Raw genomic sequence first — 12,423 nt, forward strand, 5'->3', positions numbered from 1 at the left:
AGGCTTAAGACAAGCCTAATTGAGTTCATTTTTACAAAAGGAGAAAATATTTCATTGAAGTCAATACCTTTCTTTTGAGAAAAACCTTTTACCACAAGCCTAGACTTGTACCTTTTCTTCCCACCTTGTTCTTCCTTTAGCTTGTACACCCATTTGTTTTGAAGTGCCCGCTTACCTTTAGGCAACTCAAGCAACTCCCATGTTTGGTTGCGATGTAGTGAGTCCATCTCCACTTGCATGCTCTTCGTCCATTCTTCTTTGGATTCATGTTGCATAGCTTCTTCATATGATTCCGGCTCTCTAGAATCTGAGATCAAGAGATGGTTGAAGGAAGGAACAAACCTTTCTGGAGGTCTACTTGCTCTTGTAGATCTTCGGGGAATAGGTTGAGGCTCCTCATTTGGTTGAAGTTGTTGCACATTGTCACTGTTTACAGTCCTTGAGTCTTCACCGTCCTCAAGCTCCATGTACTCATCACCTATTTCTTTTGTTTGTTTTCTTTCCAAGTAATCTTTGTACATATTTTGTTCGTTAAAAATTACATCCCTACTCCTTAAGATTTTACCATCTTCAGGATTCCATAGGCGATACCCAAAGTCTCCTTCTCCATAGCCAATGAAGAAACAATTTTTGGACTTTGCATCTAACTTTGATCTTAGGCTTCTATCTCTGTGCATGAAAGCCTCACACCCAAACACTTTGAGAAATGCATAATTCACCGGTTTACCTGTCCATGCCTCTTCTGGAACTCCCCCATCCAATGCCGTTGAGGGTGATAGATTGATTAAGTACACAGACGTACTTACAGCTTCCGCCCAAAGCTCAAGCGGTAGGCCTGCATGTAGCCGCATGCTTCGTGCTCGTTCCATGATTTTCCTGTTCATCCTTTCCGAAATCCCATTTTGTTGAGGTGTCCTTGGGGTTGTCCTTTGCCTCCGAATGCCATTGCTAGCACAAAATCTTTCAAAAGCTTGGCTGCAATATTCGCCTCCATTGTCGGATCTGAGGCATTTAACCTTGGTACCTGTTTCATTCTCCACAAAGGCTTTCCACCTTTGAAATATGGAAAATACATCGGATTTATTCTTCATGACATAAACCCATGTTTTTCTAGTCGCATCGTCTATGAATGTTACATAGTACAATGAGCCACCAAGTGATGGTGTACTTGCAGGACCCCAAACATCAGAATGAACCAACTCAAGTTTTTTATTTTTTCTTTCATTTCCTGATTTTTGAAATTTTACCCTCTTTTGTTTACCATAAACACAATCTTCACAGAACTCTAAGTCCACTTCTTTCAAACCTGGTAGAAGCTTCTTTGTTTGAAGGATTTGCATTCCTTTGGCACTCATATGCCCAAGTCAGTAGTGCCACACCGCACTGTCAACTTCTGTAGTTGCTGCAAAAGCTGAAGGTTGCGTGCTAACAGTACACAAGTAAAGTGTACCGACTTTTTCACCCTTGTCAACCACCAAAGATCCCTTTGAGATCTTCCACCGTTTGTTTCCGAATGCAATGTTGTGACCTTCATCGTCCAATTGTCCTGTAGAGATCAAATTTTTGCGAAGAGAAGGAACATGCCTAACATCTTTAAGCTTCCATTCATTTCCGTTAGCAGTTTTGACAGAAACTGTACCTTTGCCGACAATCTCACAAGCTTCATCATCTCCCAAGTATACATACCCAAAATTACCTTTGGTGTAGTCTTGGAAATGTTGCTTGTGTGGTGTCGCATGGAATGAAGCACCGGAATCTACTATCCAGGAATTAGACACATTGTCTAATGAGAGAATTAGAGCATCTTGCTCTACTTTACCTGCCACATTGGCCTCCGATGTTGGCTTGTTGTCTTGAGACTCTGTCTCCTTCTTCTTCTTGGACCAGCAATCCTTCTTGACGTGGCCCTTCTTGCCGCAGTTCCAACATTCAAGAACTGACTTTGTGCGTGACTTGCTCCGCCTTGAGCGATCACGACCCTTTTGGTTTTTGAACCTCTCCTTAAGCCTTCCTCTTGTTTCCACTGATAGTGCAGCACTTGATGATTCTCCTGTGCTTCTCCTTCGCATTTCCTCGCTTAGGAGAACACCCACAACATCATCAAACTTAAGAGTATTTATGCCAGAGATAGAATTACTTACAGCCATCACAAGGCTGTCCCAACTATCCGGTAGAGATGATAGTATAAGGAGAGCTGGCACTTCGTCATCGAAATTGATTTTCACTGATCGAAGTTGACTTATGTTTGTGTTAAAGTCATTTAGGTGTAGTGCAACTGAACCATTCTCTGCCATCTTTAGATTGAACAAGCGCTTCATAAGAAATACCTTATTGGATGCCGATGGTTTCTCGTAGAAGTCATCAAGTGACTTCATCAAGTCCTCTGTGGTCTTCATCTCCGAAACATTGAAGGCCACCGTTGACGCCAAGCTTAACCGGATTGTTCCCGGTGCCTTTCTATCAAGGACAATCCATGCTTCATCTGCCATTGTTGCGGGCTTCTTCGCAAGACCGCCTAGTGGCAAATAGAGGTCCTTCTGGTAGAGATAGTCTTCAATCTGCATCTTCCAATGTTGGTAGTTTTTGCCGTTGAACTTCTCAATCTTGAGCTTCCCTTCCTCCGCCATAACTCCCACTCAATTCAAGGAATCCTTTCCTTGAGATAATTTAGCTACGAGCAAACCTTGCTCTGATACCAGTTGTTAGGAAATAAGACGTAGCTAAATAGATAATTGAGTAGATTACTTAATGGAGAGAGACAAATTTATATACACGAGATTATAGAGTAGAGAGAGAGAGAGAGTACACACGATATACGTGGTTCACCCAATGTGGGCTACGTCCACGGGAAAGCAGCCACTCAATGGCTTTAGTACTTCAAAACAAGAAGTAGTTTACAAAGGGATTATACCCTTAATGGAGCTCCCGCCTTGCTTCACTCTCACCACCTTACACTCACCTTGTTGCATCAACTTCACACTATGAAATGTGTGTAGAAATGGCCTCCTTTTATAGGCCAAAAGGGCTGCCCTCTCTTATGAGAGACAGCCATGTGTAGCCGCCCTTGTGCGAATAAGTCCAAATTGGACCCTCCAATCCGCCCATGTGTGGCCGCACTTGAGAAGACAAGTCTGCTTTTGAATTCGGCCACCGGCCACCAGCCATTGACTTCTGACCACCGGCCACCGGCCATTGACTTCCGACCAACGACCATCGGCCATTGACTACCGGCGGCCGGCCAACCGACCGGTTGTTTTCCGACCACTTTCCGACCGCCGTCCGGCCATAATATTCCGGCGAAAAAAAAGTATCGGGGGCCTCCGCCCCCGAGGCCTTTAAAGTTGCCCCTGATTCTTGTCCGTGAAAATTTTGGTTTCCAGTGAGTGATTTTCCTTTACGCACGATGGCTTCTCCTCATAATGGGGGCCTTACAAATGTGCGCTTTTACCACAGAAAATTACAAGGGTAAATCAGGCTCCATACTTAACACTTAATTGCTTGACTCGCTCAATCTCCTCTGTAGGGTTTGGATAAGTTCCTATCTTCTTCTTGGATCCTGGCCATTGTGGCTCATGAAGATCTTCCTTGTTGGTTTCTATCTTAGTGGCCGTTTTGGTCTCTATGGTTTCACTTGAATCAGAATCTTCTTTAGCGTCATTCATATATACGGGGTCGTCACCAGTCCCTATGTTGGTCTTTGAACTGGGGTATGACTTTGCTGCTTTTTGCGATCTCTTTCTTCGTGTTTTCTTCTTTTTCTGAGATTGGGCAATTGATGCCGTGTCTCTTTCCTCAAGAATATAATTTTGTTTTTGGAGCATCGATCATGTGAGCACGTTTACTGGTACCACATGTGTACTTTGTGATGGCTCCTCGATAACTTCAATCAAGTTTAATGGCATGATCTTTGGTGCATTTGGATTATTTGGACATTGGGAAATCAAATGATCTATGCCACATCGATTACACATGAGTATCGGCATTGTAGACGTGCTCGCTTGATTGGTTTGCATTAGTGTGGCATTCCTTTGTAGCCTAATAGGACACTCGGCTACACGATGTGGACCTCCACACTCATAGCATTGAAGAGGTGGTCTCTTAGCAGTGTAATTGATATTTTGGCCTCTTGCCGCAAGAGCAGTTACTTGATATACAGGTTTGACTTGTCCCCAATAGTTCTCCATGTAGTATTGTGGACTTTCTTCAAGCATATCCATCCCATAGGCAATATTAGGATCTATATCTTCCTCACAGCCTTCGAAACAAGCAATAGATGACTCACAACCCACTTGATTCACAGAAGTGATTCTCGGATGTGGTGGTTGCGGTCCTAGCCCTGGAGGTGGTAAAGGTGTTGTTTGAACAACATTTTGGGCCCTAGGGACCATGTGTTGTGATGTTTTTTCAAGAGGTGGGGCCGACATCAATGCAGGCACTCGAGGTGTGTCTGTCCATGCTAAGGTTGTTCTATTGGCCATCGCGCGCTTAAATACTATGCAATCCTTAGCTTGATGACCATACCTCCCACAGGCATTGCAATTCCCATTGAATTTCACTCTAAAAGTAGGGCATTCACTGGTACTATGCGGTCCATAGCATACTGAGCACCATTGCTGCTCCCTTCTTGGATACATATGATTGTTCTGCGGAGCACGATTATCTCTAAGACTCTCTTGAATAGCCTTGGTGAGATCTGCTAAAGTCATCTCATATATCTTTGGCTCCTTAGCAATAGGCTTTAGGGTCATTGGCTGATGCCCTGATGCTTGTGAGCTAATAGATTTAGGCTCAACCGACACTCTTTCTCCTTGAATCATTAAATTATCCTCCAATTGGATCGCATTGGTGGTGACTGTTTCCCAAGTGGTGATACCTCTAATGACTAGGCCATTGTAGATATCCTCATGTCGTAATCCCCGAATGAATCTATCGAGCAATTGGTTATTGTTGAAGCGCTCATTTGGATTACAACGAGAATTCAAATGCTTTAAGCGACTTATAAAGTCTCTCACCGACTCTCCTTCCTCTCGTTGGGCTTTTTGGAGTTGAGAGGCTACACCCCAAAGTACTCCCTCTTGTATGTATTCTTTTAAGAACAGTCTCCTAAGAGTAGGGTAAATCGTTTTTTCTTCCACCCTTAGGATTTTATACCAATCCCCAGCCTTTCCACTTAAGGTTAGGCTTAAAGCATTACTTTTATGCAGGTCATTGTGTTCTCCTAGAGAATCGCATATTTGTTCAAACACTTCGATATGCTTTCTCACATCCCCGTCTCCACTAAATTTTTGTGTGAGCTTGGCTATTTGTACTGCCTTACTTCTAGGCTGTCTATCAGGCGCGTTACGCATATTCTCAACAATAGATCGACCGATAGCTTGACCAAATGTTGCCAAGTCACCTAAGTGAGTAGGCACCATGGGTGGAGGTGCTCCAGAGACTACATGTGGAGTAGGTATTGGCATCGGGCTTGGCGCATAGGAAGCCCTTGGGTTCCACGTTGGGTACGATGTTGTGCCATGTGGTGGTCCAAAGTTCATATGTGTGGCCCTATGCATAGCAGACGTCGGATGTGACATGCTAATGCTAGCCGGTATAGTCCCATGGAAATAAGAAATTGGGCGTTGTGGTTGTGGAGCATAGGTAGTTGAAACAATAGGAGGGATAGGGACTACATGAGTACGAGGACCCATGGGTGTATACGATTGGTACAAACTTGTAGGTACTGTTGCAGGCATTGAGCTACCATGTAGCGGTGCTTTACTAACAAATGAGGTCCATGGCGTGTTTCTCGGCATGCCCATCATTGGGGTAGGCATGGTAGCCATGGTGTCATCAAGGGAAAGATGAGCTAGACTTGGAAAGGTGAAGCTATCACTTGTGGGCTCAGATTGCACTGAGACCCCTGGCGAAACAACATATGGAGGATCCATCGGACTTACCGAGGGAGTCTCCATTTGCGATAAGGTCGGTTGTTTAGCCTTTCCTGTATCCAAGAATCTCATGAGACGAGTTGAAGGCATGTTGATCCCCTTGTTCTGTCTCTCTAACTCAATGACCCTATGGATGACCTCACAAACTCTTTGTTGTTGATCCTCCACACTAGTAGCGCCCATTGTGGATTGTAGGACATCTAACCAACCCACGTGATAGGTGTGACCTGTGTATAGGTCGGTCAGAGTTTCCGTTTGTAGTTCGTACTCCTAGTTCTCATTTAAGAACACTCCATCTAGGATTGAGGTGCTAGGGGTGTCCTTTGAGCTAGATGCAATGTTGCTTTCTAGGGGTTGGCCCTTAGGGGTTGCTAAGTCAGGAGCACTCGATTTCTCTCTTAGCGATATTGCATAGGGACTTTCGCTTTTAACTCTCTTCGTTTCTCCGCCTTGCGTAATCTCTCGACTTCCTTTTCCCTCGCTGCAAGGATATATCGCTCAACCTCTTGCACTTCGGCAAGGCTTCTACCATCGGGTAATATGACCTCGGAGGGAAATAACTCTGAAGAGTCAGGAGGTGCAGTGAATGAAGTATTCACGTACACATTCTCTAAGGGCATAGGCTCTACGTTGGTCATGAATGGAGAATTTACTTTCCCCCTCATTTACATCATTAGCTCCATGTTCGGAGCGAGTGGCTCTACTAAATGTTTCCTTCAAGCGGCTAAGCACGCTCGGTCCGGACCGCGGGCCCATGGCATGCATGTCTTGGCTTGAGCTATCGGGATTAGGCATTGGGAAACCTTCCATGACGTCGTAGTCAGAGGAAGAGTCACTAGCCGCTATGTTCGGGTCTTGGTTTGTACTACCTTGGGTCCCCGCCGAGGGCCCGGAACCTAAAGTAGGTGGATATTGAGAACTCGCGTAAGTCGAAATTCTCTCTAGTTGCTCCGTCTCTAGCACACGACCAGAGCGCAGATGCATGTGCCTTTGGCACCCTATAAGCGTCGGCGAATAACCCCGAAGGTTAACCGCTTACCTTTTTTAAGCGTCCGTTTTCACTCATGTTTTTTTACGTTTTTAATATTTTTAAAATGTTTTTTAATGTTTGATTTTTTTAAAAAAAGTGTGTGATAGCTCGGAACGAGCGTATCACTTAGACGGTCGCTATGTGCTTTACAGCACAATTTTCAGGTATCTGAAGTTCCGTTGGTCCTCAAAAAATTGATTTTTAGCTACGTGTGAAGCTAAAATTCGTAATTTTAAAAGGCGACTGAGGCATAGGTCTGAGCGTGAGCTTGGGCTTGGGTCTGGAAGATATTCCCGATCCTGGTCCTACCTTTAAATTTTTTTTTGTTAAAAATCTTTTTAATTTTTTTAAAAATAATTTTTAAAACAAAAATAAAGGATAAGATCGCCGCGGCCTGCGCGAGAACACACATACACTCTCTCTACCTACTTCTAACTAATACACCTAATGTTACACATTAACACACTCTATTAACTCTTACATATCTACTTCCTACTTACTGTACACAGAAAACTAACAACCTTAGTACACAGAGAATAAACACAGTACCTTTGAAAACTCCATTAACAAAAAAAAACACACAGTATAACACCCTCTCAACACACACACCCTCCTTCCTTACCTTTCCTACAATAGAAATTGCACCACGAAAGAAGCACAGAGTGCCATTCAAGCTTAGTGTATGGCATTCCTCGGCAACGACGCCAAAAATGTGCGCGTATGTCGCACGTGTCAATGCAAGGAACTTGCCGATACACCGTGTGTGAGCCACAAATGGCTCCAAGCACACAACAAGCCTAAACTAGTAAGCTCAAAGATGGCGTTGGTGTGTCACTCACCGCTCTACGCTTGCTTCGTGGAGGATTCCTCGCCGAGAAGAAGAGGGAGATGTCGCTACGCCGCACTCAACCGCCTCGTCGCCGTCGTGCCGCAACAATGCTCGATCACACTCTCTCTCTCTCACGCACGCGCACACACACACACACACACACACACACACACAAGGAGATGAAGAAGAAGAAGATGGAGATGGAGCAAGAGCACTCTTCAATTGCGCAAATGAGAGAATGAGTGAATTTTAGGTTTGGTTGACTTTTATATGGGCTCACTCCATTCACACTTGGACGCCCATGCTTAGCCAACTAATCCCTTGAATGTTCCAATTGGAGTGTGCCTCTCATCGGCGACCACTCTTACCCTTTTTTTATTGGACCGACAAACCCGGTACCTGACTCTACCAAGTAAATAATACAACGTCCGTCGTAGGTGATATGGTGTTCGTGAGCCGTGAGGGTTAACAATGCTCTCGTCATGTCGACGAGGTAGGCTTTTCTTCATGGCTCTTCGCTTTCATGTGAACAGGTATAAGGTGCTAGTACCATAGATGCCACTTAACACCAAAGATGGGAGTTGCTTCAACACCATAGATGGGCGTTGCCACTTCCAGCACCATAGATCAGAGGATGAGAAGGTAGTAGGGTCTGCGTTTGATGGTTCCGTTAAAGCTCATGCACGAGCAAAGCCATCATCACCTACGTACTATCCATCATAGCCTACTCTCTCTCTCTCTCTCTCTCTCTCACACACACACACACACACACACACACACACACACACACACACAAAGGTCCGAGCTGCTTCGGGGAACCTGCGAACTGCTTGTGGAGAAAATCGAAGTACCTCTGAGAGCAATCGAGCAACGCAAACTGCTTTTTGGCTTTCTAAAAGAAACCCTTGGTATTGGGTTGGGTTAGGGGGTCTTTCATGGTTTACAATGCCATAATGGAGACTTACCTTTCATTTCACATCTTGTCTTTACTTTTCTTGCATTCTATTGTTTTAAAATGCTAAAGTGAAGTTTCACCTTATATAATTTTAGTAAATTTTACACACACACACACACACACACACACAACATATATAATTTGTTTGCATTCAATTGTTTTAGAATGCTAAAGTGATTCAATTATTTTAGAATGCTAAAGTGAAGCTTCACCTTGCATAATTCTAATAAATTTTACACACACACATATATTAGTCAGTTCTTTTTATTTCACCTTACATTTCACAACTTCACATTTTATACCTCGATTCCAATTAGTGTTAACATTCAAGAAAGTCTCTTTTATTAAGCGATTGTTGGTTGAGTTTCTTCCTCACAAAGAAAAAACAAAAAATACTAGCAAAAATTTTGAGATTTGCAAAATGTTTGGACGACTTTCTCAAATATGTCATCCATTTTTTGTTTACCATGGTTTGCAGCTAGCTAGCCTTGATTTTCAATCGGCTCAAGACTAAGCTAATGCAATCCTTTCTCACACACTGATACCAGTTTAAACAATTTTATCACTTTCTTATTGTTTTTGAAAACCGTCGTGACCCTTTCACTTGTTTTTTTATTTTATTCACTTGGTAGCTTTTCACGTGCAGTTTTTTTTAATTTTAATTTATTAGAGCTTTTCATTGCAGCGATGTTTTTTTAAATTTAAATCTACTGCCACGTGGTGGCTTCTGCAAAGTATAAAAAAATTAGAAGTGCGTCACCGAGATTTGCGTTGTATTTTGGGCGAGGAGTCGATGACAGCTTGAAACATAGTAAGAAATGGCTTTTCAAAAATATGGCGGCACAGCGATCTGCAGACGAACATGGCGGAGCTCAGAAGACTTCTGCTGACCGCTTGCGCCGTCTTCTTGCTCCTCTTAGCTTTGATCGCTGTCTGCTTGTTGCCCCCCTCTCATCCCCTCTCTATCTCCACTTTGTCGGCTTGGCTTCGTCCACAGGTACTCTTCGCTAATTACCCCTAAAATTTCTTCTTTTTGGATGCTCGTCATTCTGTGCTCATCGAACTGCATGAGCTCGAATGCTAGAATCTGACCTGATTAGAGAGAGAGAGAGAGAGAGAGAGAGAGAGAGAGAGAGAGAGAGAACTGCAATACCTAGTCAACGATAGAGTTGAAGAGAGAGACACTGCGCAGATCCTTCGCAAAGTTATCATTGCTTGCTCCTCAGCATCTTACATGCACTCGTCACTCAATTAAGTTAGTCGAAAGCTCTTGCTGTCTTACTGCCAGATAATTATGCCATGTCTTCCTCTGTGCATGCCTGTGTATGTAAGAACTCCCACTGGTGGATTGATAGGAAGGTTGGTTTCTCAAAGAAGTTGGTTAAAATCGCAGTTGTAGATGCTGCAGCAACTGCTCTGTGAAACACGGGCAATCATCAACATCATGCAAATCTCTGCAATTATTCAGTTTTAATAGTTGCCTTTACAATCCTGAGTTGGATTTATTCTAAATTTATATTGCATTTGAAGTTAAAATCTGGCTGTCATGTAGGCGGATCTTGATCGAATTCTCCAGGAAACTGCAATGCCTGACAAAACAGTTATTATAACCACTCTGAATGAGGCATGGGCAACACCAAACTCAATGATTGATCTCTTCTTACACAGTTTTGGCACGGGAAAGAAGATAACAAGACTTGTGAATCACCTGCTGATTGTTGCCCTTGATGAAAAGTCATATGAGAGGTGCCTGAGCATTCATTTACACTGCTTTCATCTAAAGAAAGATGGAGTGGACTTCTCAAGATCAGAGAAGCTTTTCATGACTCCTGACTACCTGACAATGATGTGGACAAGGATCGATTTCTTGCGGCAGGTCCTTGAGAAAGGATTCAGTTTTATCTTTTCGGTACGACTCAGCATCATATAGCTAACGTCAGGATATTTTGAGAAAGGGACAAAGTTTGGCTAGTTTTATACCTACCTATCTCATGTTGGTAAGCTTGATGTGGAGTGTCCCTTAGACATAGACATGTGATGCATTAGATAGTGTTCCCCATGACATCAATCAAAGATATACCTCAATAAATACGAAATTGGGAAATTGTGATGACAAAGGGGTCATGTATCTAGTCATAGGTTGCATCGCTTGGTGGCATAAGACCAAAAAATGGTTATTTTGAGTACAAATTACTGTTAGAACCGGAAGGGAGCCAATAGAGGATGTGGGAAAGCTATCGTTTGCAATTTACAGCAACTTGTTTGCTCATATCTAACATGCATATGAACACATCTTCTTGCAGGATGCAGATGTGCTATGGTTTCGAGACCCATTTGAGTACCTATCTCCTGATGCAGATGTTCTGATGGCCTGTGATCATTATGTGGGAGATCCCTGGAATCTGACAAATGAGGCGAACGGAGGTTTTGTCTATGCCCGGGCAAACACCAGGACCGTCAACTTCTACAAGTACTGGTTTATGGCTAGAGAGGCATTTCCTGGAATGCATGACCAGGATGTCTTTAACATGATCAAGCAGGGGAAAGCTCTGGAAGAGATTGGCTTACAGATGCAGTTTTTTGATACAAAGTACATCTCGTGTTTCTGCCAGCCTTCAGATGACCTCGAGAAGGTGGTTACTATGCATGCCAATTGCTGTTTTGGCCTGGAAAGTAAATTACAAGACTTACGCAGGATACTTGCTGATTGGAACCGGTATCAGCTGGCAACAAATAGATCCGAGGAACTGAGGTGGTCAGCTCCGAAATCATGTCTGCAGAGCAGCAAAGTGCTGGAGAGCAGTGAAATGTTGCATTGAATACTCACAAGAAGTGAAGATTATCAATCCTTATTAGGAGATTTATGGCAAAAAAATTTTGTTCTCGGGTGCAGTACAAGCTGCTATACATTGAACTACAGACTAGCTGAGGCGGAGTCCTGAAGGGATGGCATGATAAGAAATCTGTGTCCCCGGATGAAATTGACAATTCAACAAAAAATTTACCGCGCTGATAGCAGTGCACTGTTCTTTTCATGGAGAGTAAGGACGGTCTTCCTTTATGTGGAGGATGCAGCGGTATGATTGTGGGTCGGAGGACAAGTGAAAATTCTAGCTTTAGACAGCCTGTGGCTTATTCGTCTTCCTAGTGCGAGGCATCCTGATTGAATGTTTTCCTTCCCAAACACACCCAAGGGATTCGCTCGGGTAAGTCCAGCTTTTCTTCCATACAAGGAAGAAGCTATGCAAAGGAATTCCCCCATCATGAAGTGATTACAGCCTAGTACCTAAGAAACACATATTTTCATAGTTACAGATTATAGCTGCATGATCAAGAACATGAAGAATACAGACGTAAAAATCTTTGCTCACAATTGAGACTTTCATTGCTGTATGTAGAAAGGAAGAGCAAACATTTTTTATAGCTGCATGAAGAATATTGCATTCTCTACAGAATCCGGTCTGTTATGACGCCACAAGGTGCATTCGAACCCCCCCCCCCCCCCCCCCCCCCCCCCCCCCCCATGACAATCTCTCTGGCTTTTGAGATCTTAGTACATTAACATTACTCTCTTGTATTGATTCTTTAACCTGCAGTTTGCTTTATAGGTGGATATGGACAATTCTTCGGATTCATATAGGCAGTACATGTCCAAGTCTTATTATCCAACAATGCCAAC

At 43.4% G+C, this 12,423-nt stretch overlaps 1 protein-coding gene across 1 annotated transcript; it reads left to right on the forward strand.

Moving 5' to 3' along the window:
* Positions 1-9,539: 9,539 nt before the first annotated feature.
* Positions 9,540-12,204, forward strand: LOC147425223 (uncharacterized protein At4g15970-like). The gene is made up of 3 exons (XM_086500197.1): positions 9,540-9,741; positions 10,297-10,653; positions 11,048-12,204. The coding sequence occupies exons 1-3, from the start codon at positions 9,607-9,609 to the stop codon at positions 11,561-11,563; spliced, it is 1,008 nt and encodes a 335-aa protein (XP_086356323.1). The 5' UTR covers positions 9,540-9,606; the 3' UTR covers positions 11,564-12,204.
* Positions 12,205-12,423: the final 219 nt, after the last annotated feature.

This window comes from Adiantum capillus-veneris, chromosome 25 (assembly GCF_014529385.1).
Source record: "Adiantum capillus-veneris isolate H3 chromosome 25, ASM1452938v2, whole genome shotgun sequence".
Lineage (NCBI taxonomy): Eukaryota > Viridiplantae > Streptophyta > Polypodiopsida > Polypodiales > Pteridaceae > Adiantum > Adiantum capillus-veneris.